The sequence below is a fragment of the Microtus pennsylvanicus genome, chromosome 4 (assembly GCF_037038515.1).
Source record: "Microtus pennsylvanicus isolate mMicPen1 chromosome 4, mMicPen1.hap1, whole genome shotgun sequence".
Taxonomy (NCBI): Eukaryota; Metazoa; Chordata; class Mammalia; order Rodentia; family Cricetidae; genus Microtus; species Microtus pennsylvanicus.
Window position 1 is genome coordinate 18,701,931 of NC_134582.1, and position 17,462 is coordinate 18,719,392.

At 46.0% G+C, this 17,462-nt stretch overlaps 1 protein-coding gene across 1 annotated transcript in view; it reads left to right on the plus strand.

Moving 5' to 3' along the window:
• Positions 1 to 12,806: 12,806 nt before the first annotated feature.
• Positions 12,807 to 17,462, plus strand: part of Afg3l2 (AFG3 like matrix AAA peptidase subunit 2) — a 42,700-nt gene continuing 38,044 nt past the window's right edge. The window contains exons 1-3 of the mRNA XM_075968419.1: positions 12,807 to 13,085; positions 16,063 to 16,159; positions 16,506 to 16,583. Of these exons, the coding sequence (XP_075824534.1) occupies positions 12,972 to 13,085; positions 16,063 to 16,159; positions 16,506 to 16,583 (289 nt within the window). The 5' untranslated portion in view covers positions 12,807 to 12,971. The remainder of the gene's footprint in view (positions 13,086 to 16,062; positions 16,160 to 16,505; positions 16,584 to 17,462) is intronic.

Genomic DNA, 17,462 nt, shown 5'->3' on the forward strand with positions numbered 1-17,462 from the left:
CCATCTCTTTATTTTGTTTTTGTTTTGTTTTGAGACAGAATCTCACTGTTTAATGCTGGTTGGTCTGGAAATCTCTTTGCAGACCTCTGTGGCCTGAAACTTGCGGCAATTCTCGTGCCTCTGCTTCCCAGGTCCTGGGATGACAGGAGCAAAGTCCCACATGGGTTCTAGCTTAATTTTACCTGCTCGTATATTCCACAGTTCATGGAAGGAGTTCTCGAAGCACCTGTGCAGCCAAGATCACCCAGCCGGCCAGGGCTGCTCAGCCCTGTGTCCTACTTCACTGGCCCTCTCTATTGCATTAAATGGCTGCACAGTCTCCTGATTGCTCCCTCACCTTCCCGTTTCCTTTGCGCATCCCCCTCTTCTTCCTCCGTACCCTCCCTGGGAACACATCCATTGACTCCCAAGCCTGCATCTCTGTGGTGGCTAGCTTTATGTCAACTTGACACAAGCTAGAATCCCTGGAGAGGAGGAAGCCTCAGTTGTGAAACTCCTCCATAAGACGGGGCTGTGGGCAAGCCTGTAAGGACGTTTTCTTAAATGATTGATGGGGGGAGGGCCCAACCTACTGTGGGTGGTGTCATCCCTGGGCTGGTTGTCCTGGCTTCTATAAAAAAGCAGGAGAACCTGGAGAGATGGCTCAGAGGTTAAGAGCATTGCCTGCTCTTTCAAAGGTCCTGAGTTCAATTCCCAGCAACCACATGGTGGCTCACAACCATCTGCAATGGAGTCTGGTGCCCTCTTCTGGCCTGCAGGCATTCAGACAGAATATTGTATACAGAATAAATAAGTAAATATTAAAAAAAAAAAGAAAGGAAAGCAGGTTGAGCAAGCCATGAGGAGCAAGCCAGTAAGCAGCACCCCTCCATGGCCTCTGCATCAGCTCCTACCTCTAGGTTCCTGCCCTGTTTGAGTCCCTGTCCCGACTTCCTTTAGTGATGACCAGTAAGTGTAAGCCGAATAAACCCTTTCCTCCCCAAGTTGCTTCTGGTCATAGTGTTTCATCACAGCAGTAGTAACCCTGGCTAGGACAATCTCCATGTCTCACTCTCGCGGCCTGGAGGATTATAACCTCCCAACAGGTTCCAGGCACCGGATTCCTAGTGTTCATTTCTCCTCAGTGCTGCATGTCTTAAAGCCAGTCGGTCATGGTCTTTGGGGATTTACCTCTCGCACAGGATGCCAGCCCCATCTTAGAGGAAGGTTGGCCCCCTCTTCGTGAACTACTTTCCTCTAAGCCTTAGGGCCTTTACCCAAGAAAGGAGCAGGCTGGCTGCAGCCACCCTCAAGGGCAGGTGAGAATGGAAGGGAGCCACAGAACCGGCTTTCAGCAGGGTGACCTGCCAGCTGTCATAGCCCTGCCTCCGGACTGCAGACTGCACCCTAGCCCCGTCCACTTCCTCCTCCTGACCGGTCTCACAGCCTCCTACCAGGCTGCCTGAATAAACGGTGCCACCTCGTGCCAGACAGCTGTGACTTGTCCTTGAGAAACTGTCTTCACGCCTCCGTAGGGAAGCCCTGCAGTCCTCAGTACTGCCCTTGGGTGCCCCTCCCCGCTCCCAATGCTGAGAGCCATCTGCACCTCTGGCCTTAAATCACCAAGCTCTGTGGCTACTGGATTTGATGGTCAGTCTCTCCTACCAGACTCACGCTGACTTGGGGCCAGTTTCCAGACCTGCTCACAGGCCTCTTGAGTGGGTTTTTCTGGGACTTTTGCCAGTCAGTGATGGTGAACAACTTTAATTCCAATACTTGGGAGACAGAGGCGGGCAGATCTCTGTGAGTTTGAGGTCAACCTGGACAGCCAGAGCTATTATACAAAGAAATCCTGTCTCCAAAAAAAAAAAAAGAAAGAAAGAAAAGAAAGGAAGGAAGGAAGAGAGAGAGAAAGAAAGAAAGAAAATAAGAAAGAAAGGAAAAAGAAAGAAAAGGGGGCTTGCAAGATGGCTCAGTGGTTAAGAGCACTGGCTGCTCTTCCTAGCACCCACATGGCAGCCCAAAGCCATCTATAACTACACTTCCAGGGGATCTGGAACCTTCATACCAATGCACATCAAACAGAGTTTAAAAATTTTAAAAAAAGAAAAAGAAAAAGAAAAAAATTATACTTTTTTTTAATGAACAGCCTGATCCATTAAAATGCTGGCTAAAGTTTGAAAAGTGGGGCTGAACCTCTTTGACCTGTCCAAGGACAGGATCTGAACCCATTTGCTGTGCACACATGACCTGACCCAGTCTCTGGCAAACAGGAGGTACTTGCCAGGTGCTTGTTCAGTGACTCAAGGATCACTCCTAGACAGTGATAAGACAAAGAGTGCCCTGGCCCTGGGTGGTAGGCACACCACCCAGGGTAACTCCCAGCCGGCAACCAATCCAGTTTGTCCAGCCCTGTTCTTCAACTACTGACCACCTGGGGGAACCCAGAGACGTGCCCAGCAGTGGTCCTACTGACCACCTGGGGGAACCCAGAGGCATGCCCAGCAGTGGCCCTACTGACCACCTGGGGGAACCCACAGGCGTGCCCAGCAGTGGCCCTACTACTTTTTCGCTGTTAGAGATAGATTCGTGCTATGTAATGCAGGTAGTCTCACAGTCCTGATCCTCCTTCCTCAGATTCCCAGTGCTGGAATTATAGGTCTATATTAGCATAGCCAATACGGCTGTGTGTGTGTGTGTGTGTGTGTGTGTGTGTGTGTGTGTGTAATTTCTTTTAGATTTATTTATCTTATGAGTATTTTGCCTTAAATGTATGTATGCCATATGCATGCAGTGCCTGTGGAGACCAGAAGAGGGCATCGGATTTACAGACAGTTGTTAGCCACCCTGGGGGTTACTAGTATCCAAATCTGTCTTGAACCTTATTTAGCCAAGATGCAATCATGTAATCTTTTGGTTCCTGCGGTGCTCTCTTCCCAAGCCCCACTCAGAATCTCTGAGTCTTGCCAACACGCACCTTCAATTTTTCCTCCTTATTTCTGCTGTGCACGTTAATTCTATACAGTCGAGCATACGTCGAGGGGGCTGCCGTCAAGGAGTCGGATGTTCCCAAGTAGTCTTTCAAGAAGGCACAATTGGGCTGGTTTTGCTTTGCCAAAGATTGAACTCGGGGCCTTGCCCGTGTCAGGAAAACATACTAGCTCTGAGCTACAATTCAGCAGGGACTCTATGACATCATCCGTTTACTTTAGTGTACTACTGAGGAAGCGTGTCAAGGAAAACGCTGACTCGCAGGGCTGGAGAGATGGCTCAGAGGTCGAGAGCGCTGGCAGTCTTCCAGAGAACCTGAGTACAATTCCCAGCAATCACATGGTGGCTCACCATCTACAGTGAAACTGGGTGCCCTCTTCTGGCGTGTAGGCATACATGCAGGCAGAACATTATATACATAAAAATAATTAAAGAAACTACTGACTCACGGTGAGGAAAGGGCTGATGAAGGAATTCTAAATGCCCAGCTGCCACCATTCAGGCAGCTTGCATTGCTAGCCCCTCAGGTTAGTGTTGTAATTCATTATACATTGTTAACATCTAGAACCAGAAGTTCTCAACCTAATTGAGACCCCTTTGGAGGGGATCAAATGACCCTTTCACAGGGCTGCCTAAGACCATTGGAAAACATATATTTACATTATGATTCATAACAGTAGCGAAATTACAGTTATGAAGAAACTCGAAATAATTTTCTGGCTGGGGGGTCACCACAGCATGAAGAACTGAATTAAAGGGTTGCGGTGTTAGGAAGGTGGAGAACCATTGATCTAGACGCTCTTAAGTGGACATTTTTAGAGTCTCTCAGCTGAGACACAGTAACTAGGGAGGTCTTGCACTCAGCTTTGTCTTATGGAAAAATCTTAGCCTCTCAGCAGATAAACTATGGCTAAAGTAAAATCACTGAATGATAATTTCAAAAGAAATCCAGACCAGTCTTTTAAAGTTTTAAAATTCTTGTTTGTTGTTGGTTTTTGAGACAGGGTTTCTCCATGTAACTCTGGTTGTCCTGGAACTTGCTCTGTAGACCAGGCTGAACTCCGGCTCAGAGATCTGCCTGTCTGTTTTCCTCAAATGCTGGAATTAAAGACTTCCACCACCAAGTCCAGCATTATTTTGAGGTCTTTTGAAAAAGAGAGAAGAGCCGGGTAGTGGTGGCGCACGCCTTTAATCCCAGAACGTGGGAGGTAGAGGCAGGCGGATCTCTGTGAGTTCGAGGCCAACCTGGTCTACAAGAGCTAGTGCCAGGACAGGCTCCAAAACTACACAGAGAAACTCTGTCTTTAAAAACCAAAAAAAAAAAAAAAAAAAAAAAAGGAAAAGAAAAGGAAAAAAAAAGAAAGAGAAGCTGCTAGTCTTGGAGAGTTTTGTAGCGCTCTCCTGCCATCTAGTGGACAAATATATGCAGCACGGCTCACTTGGGCAATCCCAAATTCCTGCCCAGTACCCATCATCATAAAGGACTAGGGGGAGACAGACTCAGAATTCCAGATACTTGGAAGACTGAGACAATAGGATCACAAGTTCAGGACCTGCTTGAACTAACACAGTAAATTCAAGGATACTGTGAGAAACTTATTGAGACTGTCTCAATATTTAAAAACAATAAAATGATAAAGACAGAAGAAAGGAAAAGAAATTGAACAGAAAGTAAAAAGGAAGAAAAAAGCTGGGCATTTAACTTAGAGCTTCTCCAACTATGGAGGCTCTGGGTGCAATCACCAGAACCAGAAGTAAACAGGTTTGCACCCTGTAGAGTGTGCTAGCCCAGTCCTGGAATCCCACCACTCGGGAGGCAGAGGCCAGCCTGGTTGGTCTATACAGTGAGCTGTAAGGCAGTCTGTTTATATATTGTGAAACCCTGTCTCAGAAAAATCATGCTGTGGATGTTCACTATCTTACACACACAGAATGTAAATGTTTATTTTATCATCTGAACTGGGAATAATGAGATGTTATTTCAGTGCTCCTCGGGTCTGGCAAGACGGCATCGCGAGTGGGTAGATATCTTGATGCACCACCACGAGGTACCTGCTCATCAATTTCAATAAATTCGTCATTCTTTTCCTGTCCAGTGTTCTGTTTTAATGTCCTCACCGAGAACTCCAACTTGCTCAGTAAAGACAATTTCTCATCCTTGGACATATCATAACTTTTCAACAGATTCTGACCGTTAGATTCAACAGCACAAATTCTTTCAGATAATTTTGTCAAATTGATGCTATCCTTCTCCGTAGTATTGGACCATTTTTAATGAGATAATATTGAAAACAAAGCTAGTTCCTAGAATCAAATAAATGGAAGGAAAATAGCATAAGTCTTACACAATACCTTCCATAATATAAGCAAAATAATTATTGAACTCCTGGATATTATCAGTCATTTTTTGTATTTTTTCAGACCTTACCTGTCGTAAGGCAATTACAATGCATTGGAGTAGGTGTAATAATCGTTATCAGCCAGCAGGTGTCGCAGTTGCACCACACGGCAGAGAGATGCTAGCAGCGGTGAACAGCATGTGTTGCTTGCTTAGGTACTGAAAATATGGTCTGTTTAACAACTTAAGAGCAGTTATTAAGGAGATCAAACGATTCCAAGAGTTGGGGTCCAGGATAAAGAGAAAACCCAAAGTTTTCCATCAGTGCACAGAGAGGCAGCCTGTGGGTCGTGAGCTGGGGAGCACTGAGTAGCAGCCTGCTGCATCTGAGGGCCAAGTAGATCCACGGGTGGGAGAGTTACTGCCCAATGCTCCATGCAGCTGGCAGACAGATCCCAAAAAGTGTGGACTGGTCCCCATGATCGGGCACCAGATGATGGCAGAAGTTACAAAATAATCCCATGCTAGTTCATTTATTTATATAATATATAGTTATTTATTTAGGGAAGACTTACAGATCACTGTCCTAGATCACAGTCCTCTGCATGAACAGGGAACAGAAACAGAGTCTAGCAAGATAGCAAGCACATGCTTTACAGCTACATTTATAGTATAAGAGACCATGACCAAGTGGGCTGGTATCTTAAAGGCTATTGGCTGAAGGAGTGGAAGGAACTCCCACAACAGGTATTGGTTCAATCCCCAGACTGGAATAAAAAAATCAAAGAGGATACTCAATGTCATTAATATACAAAACTACATACAAAGCAAAAACTCTGTGTGTATAAAGTAGAACTTCATGAAGAAATAAAGTGTGTATGTTTGCAAATACACTTGGAGCACAGAGTCCCACATGGAAAAGCTGTCCGTGAGAAGGGGAGAAGAATGAGAGATCGAGAGGCTTTCACTTTGCTTCTTTACGAGCTAGTGTCTCAGTCCAGCTCAGACTGGCTCTGACCTTATTATAGAGGTCACTTGCAGTGGCCCTCAGCTTCCCAGATGCTGTGAGTATGGACATGGGCCACCATGCCCAGCTCTGTTTAGTTTTTGAGGTAAGATCTCACTGTGTAGCTCAGGCTGTCCTTGAACTTGTCATTCTCCTGTCTCAGCCTCTCCACTTCTGGGACTACAGATGTGCACAGCCCTGCCCAGTTCTAGATTTGCCTTTAGATGCCTGTCCCTGATGGGTGGTGACACTGAGCACCGTTCCATGTGCCAGCCTAGGCCACCTGTGCTTCTTCCCTTTAGGCACTGACGACTACGACTAAGGGCTTTTGTCAAGAAAGAAAGAAAGAAAGAAAGAAAGAAAGAAAGAAAGAAAGAAAGAAAGAAAGAAAGAAAGAAAAAAGTGTGCCTCAGGCCCCATGTGGAGTGAGTGAGTGAGTGTGTGTGTGTGTGTGTGTGTGTGTGTGAGAGAGAGAGAGAGAGAGAGAGAGAGAGAGAGAGAGAGAGAGAGAGAGGACAACTTTGGGTGATGATTGGCTTCTTCCACCTTTATATGGGTTGTTGGGATTAAATTAGGTCATCATGGCAAGCATTTTTATAGTCTGACACATCTTACTTCCTTGTCCTTGTTTGTTCTGGAGACCAGATTTCACTCAGTAGGCCAGACTGGCCTCAAACTTGCAACCCTCCATACCCTAATGTAGCAGGCTTTCTCTTTTGAGCCCCCAACCAGCTCTCAAATCATGACACAGAGACTTATTTTTAGTGTTGAATGCCAGGCCTACCTTACGCTTCATTCTGGCTACCTCTTTTAGCTCAGATTAACTTGTTTCTCTTTATCCATTGTTTGCCTCAGGGCTTATTACCTTCCTTCCTTTCTTTCTTTCTTTCTTTCTTTCTTTCTTTCTTTCTTTCTTTCTTTCTGTGTATCTTACATTTCACCTCTTTTCTGTGGGGAAAACAGAGTTATGAACCTGGGACCAAGGGAGCTGGGAACAAGCAGCTATCTTTTAAGATTATACCCCAAAGCTATTGGTGAAAAAAAATTCCACAGCATTTTTCCCTTTTGTTTAAATAGGAAGGTTCTAAACCTAATGCAAAACTATATACAATAAGAAAAATTATCAATCAGCGCCACAGCCCGGGTTCGATTCCCGGTCAGGGTACCAAAAAAGAAAAAAGCAAAAAAAAAAAGAAAAAGAAAAGAAAAATTATCAAGTATTTTCAAGGAAAAAAAGGTTAATAACATACAGTAAAATGAAACTATAACCAAACAAGAACAACATCAATCAAGAGACACATACTAAATGTCTCAGATATAGGTAACTTGCAAATAACAGAGATTATTCTGAAAGTTGTCTTATCCTGAAGCATCTAAGTCTTGTTCCTAATATGCCTTAGCTGAGATAAGAGAGGATAGTAGCTGTGATTATCTAGTTTTTAACCCCATCAAAGACCTGAGAAGGAAAATACTATTACCCGAGTAAGCAGGAAGTGCAAGCAAGCAAGTTACAAAACATGCAAGAAATGACAGAAACAGCTGGCTGCCTGGACAGTTACCCAAGGTCTCTCAGCAATGTTGGGGCAACCAACTTTGGCTATAGGCCTAGAACATCTGACAGACCGTTTTCAGAAGCAGAAAATTTTGAAAGACTGTTCTACCCTGTCTTGGCAATGTTCAATAGTTCTTTCCCTCAAATCCTGCTTGTCAAGATTGGACAGTGTCCTTATTGTCAGCTATAAGGCAAGGGCAGTTCTTTGCCGGATAGGCCAGTTTTGTCCAGAAGAAAGCAAGCTCCATCTGGAGTGTCTTCGGTGTCCATCATTCTCTTGGGAGTAAATCAGTACTGCCAGGAGCAGTCATGTCTCATGTCAACAGAATTCTAAATTTTTAACACATTCAAATGCCATATTCGGTAGGTATTTGGAGTGTTTGAGGATTCCCTGTCTATGCGGAGTATGTCTCTGTGCATCTAGAGATCCTAACATAATTATATGTATGACAAACGTGGGTGACTATTCACCTGTAATTCTTAATAACCTATATAACTTAAAGACTAAAGCTTTTCATTATAAAAATAAACAATCTTCAAACAGGTGTATAGATATAATTAAGGAAGTCCATGAGAACTCAGAACAAAAGATAACAACAGATTATTTGGGGAACACTCACAATAAAAAAAAGCTGCTGCGGTCCTTTGCTCTGTTGGTGCTATTTAGTTATCAAATAATTTTACTCTGTTAAAATCCTCAGAAAATTGTCGCGAGTGTAATAATCTTGATTGACCAGCAGGTGGAGCCGATGTTCGGATCGCTGCTGAGATTTTAATAATAACATTTGGCCAGCAGATGTCGCAGTTGTGGCGCTAAGGTAGGACCTGAATAACTTGTGAGACCTAGCAGAGTTCAAATGAATTACATCTAACAAATTTGGTTAGATTTGGATAGATCCTGATTACGGGGGTGGGGAGCGAAAGTTGCGGGCGGGCAGAGTCACCGGGGAGCCCACAAGCAGGTACACGCCGCTCGATCGCCGGTGGGAAGTGCCTGCCCCACAGAGCCACCAGGGGAAGGAGGGATTGATTGATTGCACACAAGCAACCCGGAGCGGGAAATTTAAAACTCCGGGTTAAAACGCACGGGCGCTGGGGCGTGCCTGGAGGACCCGCCAGTGCTGCTCCCGGGCTGGAGGCGCACGGGGCTGTTGAACCGGACGACTGCGGAACTGGAGTGAGGGTGCTTAGCGCAGGCTCAGAACTCGCCGAATGCAAAGCCGTGTCCGGCCACGGGGCACGTCAAACAAAAACGGCAGGCAGACCCGGCTTGAACGCTGTTAAAACCCGGGGAAAACTCTGGCCCACAGGGCCAGTGCTTGGCCGAACTGTTTAAAAACGCCCTGGCGAATGTGCGGCAGGCCTGCGGCTATTTCATGGCTGGGTCCGCAGCTCAATACAGCGAGTGCACGAGCTCCTGGTGCGAGTCTTAGCGAGGAGAGTCTCTCGGTGGCACTCGCTCATACGTGGTTTTAAAACACAAAGCAAAGAAAACCAGCCCACAAATCACAATCCTAGAGAACCTAGACAACAATGAGGACCCTAAGAGAGACATACATGGATCTAATCTACATGGAAAGTAGAAAAAGACAAGATCTCCTGAGTAAATTGGGAGCATGGGGACCACGGGAGAGGGTCGAAGGGGAGGGGAAAGGAAGGGAGGGGAGCAGAGAAAAATGTAGAGATCAATAAAAGTCAATTTTAAAAAAGGGAAAAAAAAGAAAACACAGATATTTACATGTGATAGTTGTCTTTCTGGGTCTGGGTCATCAGTGTTTTTGGTCTTGGCCATTCTTGTAGGTGTAAGATGGAATCTCAGAGTTGTTTTGATTTGCATTTCTCTGATGACTTAGGATGTTGAGCATTTCCTTAAGTGTCTTTCAGCCATTTTAGATTCCTCTGTTGAGAGTTCTCTGTTTAGGTCTGTATTCCATTTCGGGGAGGGAATTGCTGATGCTGTATTGTCATACAGTGACTGTTTAGCTTTAGCCTTTCCACAACAGCAAACCCTGCACATCCCCGCCGATGGAGGTACCGGCTTCTCCACATCTTACCAATACTTACCACCTTTGAAAAAAATTGCCCATAGCTTTCATGGGATATATGTCATGTCTTACTGAATTTTCAGGCTTTCACCTCCGACTCTGAGGGTTTCCCACGACTTCTTCTATTCAATTAAGGAATGTCCCTTCTAGTCCTAGTTTTTCTTTTGTTTGTTTGTTTTGTGTTTTTTGAGACAGGTTTCTCTGTGGCATCGGAGCCTGTCCTGGAGCTCACTCTGTAGACCAGGCTGGCCTTGAACTCACGGAGATCTGCCTGCTGCCTCCTGAGTGCTGGGATTAAAGGCGTGCGCCCCCACAGCCAGTGCTAGTCCTAGTTTTATGAATATTTTTTATCATGCAATGGTGCTGGAGTCTCCATCAATTGGGATGAATGTGATATTTTTTTTCCATCAACTTATTAACCTGAATTTTTTGGTTTTGTTTTCACCAACTTTCCATGTCTCAGTAAATCTCATGGGGTCGTGATGTGTATTTCACATATGCAAGAGTGCACCAAACTCTATATTTGGTTTTCTGGGATTTTGTGTAGGCTTTTCCTGCGCATCTGTTCGGTATATTATCTACGATTATTCTTTTTCTTCTGATGTCTATCTGGTTTTGGTACCTTCTTGCCAGGCATGGTAGTGCATGCCTTCAATCCCAGCACTCGGGAAGCAGAGATGGATTTCTGTGAGTTCAGGTCTAGCCAGGTCTACAAAGGTTGTTCCAGGACAGCCAGGACTACAAAAAGAAACCCTGTCTAAAACCACCCCCCAAAAAAGGTGTGTGTGTGTGTGTGTGTGTGTGTGTGTGTGTGAAAGAGAGAGAGAGAGAGAGAGAGAGAGAGAGAGAGAGAGAGAATGGGAGAAAGAAAAAAAGCAAGAAAGAAAAGCCCACTAATGGTAACAAACAAACAAAAAAGAAAGATACTTGGAGGAAAATGGGTGGACCTGGAAAACATTAATCCAGGTAACCCAGACTCAGGAAAATAAATACTGTACAAGTGAAAGTAAACAGGGTTAAGGCTAGGAAACCAGAATGGCAGCCATGAGACCAGAAAAAGAGAGGCTTTGTGGAAACTGGATAAGGAAGACAATAGAATAATGATATGGGGGAGACTGCAGCAAGGGGTACAATGGGGGGGGGGAGTTCAGGGGAGGGGCAAACCAAAATGAAATATGTATAGACATCCATATGGGATCCTGTCACCAGTTACCACCCCCCACCCCCACCCAGACCTGTTCTTGGGCATTTTCTGCTTCACTGTGGCTAGCACGCATACCGTGTAGGGACTCATTTCTTGTCGTCTTTTTATGATTCATGATTGTCTGGGTAAATAAGCCTGAAAATACTGTGCAGGAAGATTCCTTTTTATCCTTGTTTATGGCACTGGGACCTGAATTCAGGCCTTCACACATGCCGGTCATGCCGAAATTTTCTATAAATATTAATTAGGTTTAGTTTAATCATGGTGATATTAGGGTAGACACAAGGATGAATAACGCTTAGGGTTATTAAAGGACTAAACATAGCCAAGACAGTTTGGCTCTGGCTTTGCAACATTCCAGCTCTTCGCAATCAGGTAGTTTTCACCCACCAGTCAGCACTGTAGAATCTTTAACGTCACTTCAGTTCACAGTAGTGTGTGAGGACAGCCAGAGCTACATAAAAGACCCTGTCCCAAAAAACAAGAGCAAAATAAGTCAGTTTCTGCGTTTTGGCCTTTGCAGAGCCTCCCACGTGCCTGTCAATGAGCAATCACTTAAGTACGTACTTGACAAGTCAGATGGTGAATTCTAAATTGTCAAACAAGACCAGTGGTCTCCAGTTCTAAATGAAAAAAAAAATGTTCTTTTTCTTTCTTTTTTTTTATTTTTTATTTTTTTTATTTATTTATTAAGGATTTCTGCCTCCTCCCCGCAACCGCCTCCCATTTCCCTCCCCCTCCCCCGATCAAGTCCCCCTCCCTCATCTGCTCCAAGAGCAATCAGGGTTCCCTGACCTGTGGGAAGCCCAAGGACCGCCCACCTCTATCCAGGTCTCCTAAGGTGAGCATCCAAACTGCCTAGGCTCCCCCAAAGCCAGTACGCGTAGGATCAAAAACCCACTGCGATTGTTCTTGAGTTCTCAGTAGTCCTCATTGTCCGCTATGGTCAGTGAGTCCGGTTTTATCCCATGCTTTTTCAGACCCAGGCCAGCTGGCCTTGGTGAGTTCCCGATAGAACAAAAAATGTTCTTTTTCATATGGCCTTTGCTAACCCTCCTGTCAACAACTCCTTAAAGTGGTGAATTCTAAATTGTCAAACAAGACCAGTGGTCTCCAGTTCTGAATGAAAAAAAAAAGTTCTTTTTCATATGGCCTTTGCTAACCCTCCTCTCAACAACTCCTTAAAGTCTGCACACCAATCTTGGGCTCCTTATTTGGCCCCTCCCACTTTCTTCGGCCCCTCCCTCAGCCCCGCCTCACTTGCATCTATTGTCTTTCGGCCACGCCTCTAGTAGCTCCTTCAGCCCGGCTCCTCCGACAGCCCCGCCCCTCGCCAGCCCCACTCATTGGACCCAACCTCTGCAGTCCTCTTCGGGCCCGCCTCTAGTCCCGCCCCCACAGTACCCTTCGACTCCGCCCCCTTTCTCTTTTGACCACGCCTTCAAAAAAATCCTCCTTTGGCTCCGCCTCTCTCCAGTCCTCCTCCAACTCCGCCCTGGCCCCGCCCACCTCCTGATCAGCCACGCCCTAATCCGGCCCTGCTCCTCCTTTGGCCCCGCCCACCGCCGCACTCCGCTACTATTTTGGTCCCGCCTTCCTCCGGGCTCCGGCGCTTGCGCGTCCTCACCCCTCCCGAACCAAGGGCGTGGTCAGCCTCCTAGAGGGCACGTCAACGTCTTCACGCCGGGGCGGGGCTTGACGTACGCGTGTGGAGCGTGGGTTCGCGTACTGCCGCGGGTCCCGTGCGCCCGTGGCGCGCAGTTCCCGGAGAACCGACAAGCTGCGGAAGCCGAGGGTCGCCGCACGCCCGCCTTGGCTCCGTGCCTGCGCGCGCCGGAGAGCGGGCCGAGCCCGCCATGGCTCACCGCTGCCTGCTGCTGTGGGGCAGGGGCGGCTGCCGTCGCGGCCTCCCTCCACTGCTCGTGCCCAGCGGCTGCCTGGGTCCGGGGCGGCGGCCCTTCCTCCGCACGGTGAGTCCCGCGTTGCCGCTGCTGGCCGCGGCCGGCTTCCGGCGCGGGCGCAGGGTGTCAAGGTCACCTGCCCGGGACGCGTGACGGCCTGAGCCTCCTGGTTCCCGCGGGCCGTGAGGGCCGCGCAGCTGTGAGTGACGCCGGGGGCCGGGGAAGGTCACGCCTCGGTTCGGCTGCTTGCTGCTGTGGTTTTGCTGACTTTCGCGGCACCGGAAAAAGACGGACGAGTGGGTTGCTTCGGGGTGCTGGAGGGCAGAGAGTGGAACCTCCCTTTCCCATCTGTTGAATAGGGCCGTTGCTGGCATCCTGAATACTCACTTGCAAATACCGCTGGTGTCCGAACAGTAGTTCGGAGTGGTCCTGTGTATTTCTCTGCTTAACAGCCCCTATCGTGAGGCCTCGCTGCTGGTCTAGGGTCACACACCACCTGGTCCCTTTTATTGGAGTGATGTTGTGTTGGCAGGACCATGACACAGCTTCTTGCCATCTGCCAGCCCAGCACAGGTTTTCCCCAAAGGTACATAGCATGGTAGTTCAGGAGTGCAATTGTACACTGGAACCTGGTTTGACCACCAGGTTGCCCTTGATTACGTTAGTTCAGCCCCCTTCATTTACAAGCTAGAGGTAATAAATAGTACAGCAGACTTTCATCATCCGCAGGGCGTTGATGCCAGGACCCTTACAAAATCAGAAAATACAAGCACTTCTATGTGGTTTGGTTTGGTGATACTTGAGACTAGGTCTTACTGTAGCCCAGGCTAGCCTCCTGAATCTCCCACCTGGTCCTCCTAGCCAGGCTGACTCTTCCCTTATACGTTAATCTCTAGATTAATACCTAATAGATATGGTTTGTAAATGGTTTTATGCCCTTGTATTCAAGGAGTAATGACCAAAACCCAACACAAATTAACCTACCAAACACCCCCTCCTGCTCACTCTCAGAACACTGCAGAACACAAATTGGCCTCAAGCATTCTTCATTGTTGAGGTTGGTGTTGAGCTCCTGAACCTCCTGTCTCCTAAGTCTCAAGTGCAGGGGTTACAACTATGTACCAACACCTCAACTCGTGTAGTTTGTTTTTTCTTTTCAGAGTGTTTTTCACCAGTGGTTGGTGGGATACGAGAATGGAAGCCCTGGCTAGGAATACCTGCGTTTGTGACATTTGCTTTGAAACTCCCTTGTCATCTTGTGTGTATTTGAGTCCTTATCTTTTCTACTGTGTACTTCCCTGTTGTATGCTATCTGTGCAGGGTTCGTCTATTCTCCCTTCTTACCTTACTCATCTGACCCCTCCTTTTATCATTAGTGAACTTTGGACGCAGGGATCTGCCTTGTGAGGTTGAAATTCATGTAAAAGGCCTTCATGGGACTGTTGTCCCTGTGAGTCACCAGTGGATGCTGAGACATAAGGAAATTGTTGCTTCAGACAGCTGCAGCTAATTGGTGTGGGTGGGTGTGGCATATACCGCTGGTACTGGGGTACCTATAAATGACACCTGAACATGTTATCCTCCTGCCTCTGTTCCTCAGTATTGGAATTACAGGTGTGGCCCATACCTGGTTTGTTACGTGGTGCTGGGCCATCAAACCCAGGACTGCACTACACCACCTGCTACATCCTCTGCCTCCAGAAGGCATTGAATTTTTTTTAAGATTTGTTTATTTTGTTTTATGTGTATGATGTGTAAGTGCTTTGCATGCCTGAATGTATGTGTACCCCGTGCATCTAGAAGGTCAGAAAAGAGCATTGGCTCCCCTAATATGGAGTTGCAGACTGTTTGAGCCACCATGTGATTGCTGGGAACTGCACCTGGGTCCTGTGCAAGACTAAGAAATGCTTTTAACCGCCGAGCTCTAGCCTCTCACCCGCCAGAGGGCATTTTGAGCTGATATCCGTGGAGTGTAACTGTGTGCCTAGTTCCATACCAAACTATCATGTCTTGTGCTCCTTTTGCTTCTGCGTATGTGTGCAGTTGTGCGTGCTATGGCACTCGTGGGAGTTAGGACACCATGTGAGTTCTGGGGATTGAACTTAGGTCATCAGTCTTGGTGGCAAGTGTCTTAACCTACTAAAGTGTCTCATGGGCTCCCTACATTAAACATGTTGAGAATTTGCCAGACTGTTCCAGAGTAGCTTGGCCATCACTTCTCACCAGCAGTGTAGAAGGGCTTCTGTCTCCTTTTCTTCCACACCGGTCTTTCTGGTGGAACCCACACACCCTGGTGGGTGTGAGGTGTCGTACTTGAGAAGATACTGCTTTAATTTTCTCATCAGACCATAAAAGAGACTGGGCCGCAGTGACTAATACAATAGCTAATACAGATGAACTAGTGCACTAACTAATACAGAGAAACATCACTTCCAGCACCCTCAACCCCTGCAAGCAACGGTTCATAATTTTATGGTGCGAGGGTTCAGACCCAGGGCCTACACATGCTAAGCATGTGTTTTCCTGTTGATCCATACCCTAGCTTTTTAATAATGTTTTGAAACAGAAATCTATCTATAGTAGATTTTTCTATGAGCGTGACTCTTGTCAGGATGACAGCCCATCTTTAGCAGTTGCCTAGTGTAAGATTGACTCTTAGCCCTGACTCTTTCATGTTACAGGAGAGAGAGATAAGTTAGCATTGTTTATAGCAGCACTAACTTGTAACTTCAGATAAGTACCTGAAAATGAATCAGCATGAAACAGTAGGTTTGGGGTTAGAGTTTGTCTTTTGGGTGCTTCGAATCAGGTAAACATTGCCCAAGTGAATGGGTTCTTGGGTATTTATAATTGTGTCCGACTTTGAAGCACCCATGTTTTTTGAGTAGTGTTTATCTCCTGGTTCTGCTGCTAGACTAGAGTAGCCTTGTGCCATCAAGCCCTGGTTCTTCCCGAGGGGAAGCTCATAGCTCTCGTGGGTGTTCGGAATCAAGTCTTCCCTGTTGTAGAGTAGTGCTCATGCTCTTGCTCTGCTCTCATGTTGCAGCTTTATCAGTACGCTACAGTGCAGACAACAACCAGGAACTCTCTTCTGAGGGACGTAATTGCTGCTTATCAAAGGTTCTGTTCCCGACCTCCCAAAGGTAAGTGCTTTAGTCTGACTCAGTGCCCTGTGTTCTTGTTGAAGGACATGCCCTGGGAGGGCTTCCTGTGCGGGTTGGCTTCAGGATGACTAGCTGTTGTCCTCTTATCTACACCCTGACTTCAGCTTCTGGCTGATGGTAGTGGGGAAATATGTAACCTACAAGTGAATGTCTTGCAGGTGATGAAATTGACACCTCTGGGTTGTGAACTGTATTATTTAGACTGTGATGTATTGCTATACAAGAAATGTTATGATTTCTAATGTTTTGTCAGCAGCTTTATAAACCGTATGTGTAAAACCTAATGAATTTTAGTGTGAAAATATTTTTTTATCTTTCCTAACAGGATTTGAAAAATACTTTCCTAATGGAAAAAATGGAAAAAAGGCTACTGAACCTAAGGAAGCTGCTGGAGAAAAAAAAGGTAGTTTTTAAAAAGTTTAGTTTTATTATTTTCCAATGATATTTCTACCAGAGAAAAGAGTCACCAGACGTTGACTGTGTTAGAAGTACTAACTGTAGAGACACACACTTAAAGTTCAGTGGACCTGCTTTATTCCTTGATTCCCTTTTTATATCTCCCTGTCATTTTACACAGTAAGTAGTTCAGAGTCATCTTGGAGAGATGACCATACTAAATCTATTTGTAGGTGTCCCTAACACGTAATTAAACTGTTGAGAAAAATCTTAGAAACCTGACACATGCAGTTTATTTAATGTTAACTATGGGGTAGCACAGACTGTTCTTTTTTTAAAAAAAATATTTATTTATTTATTATGTATACAATATTCTGTCTGTGAGTATGCCTGCAAGCCAGAAGAGGGCACCAGACCTCATTACAGATGGTTGTGAGCCACCATGTGGTTGCTGGGAATTGAACTCAGGACCTTTGGAAGAGCAGGCAATGCGCTTAACTGCTGAGCCATCTCTCCAGCCCTGACTGTTCTATTTTTTAAAGATTTATTTTAAATTGTGTGTGTGTGCACGCATGCATGTGCACATGCTTGTGTGTACGTCGTATATATGTGATGTGCAGGTTACAGATGGTTGTGAGCTGCCTGATGGGGACTAATGTGCATCCTCTGGAAGACTAGGAAGTACTCTTTAACCATTGAACCATGTCTCTGGTTCCATAGTGCAGTGTTCCTAGATTTTTAAAATAAAAATTTAAATTAAAAAAAATTTAAATCTGAACCTTAAGAGAGTCCTGTCTACTGCTTTTTTTTTTTTTTTTCCCAGACAGGGTTTCTTTTTGTGTAGCCCTGGCTGTTCTGAAATTCACTCTGTAGACCAGCCTGGTCT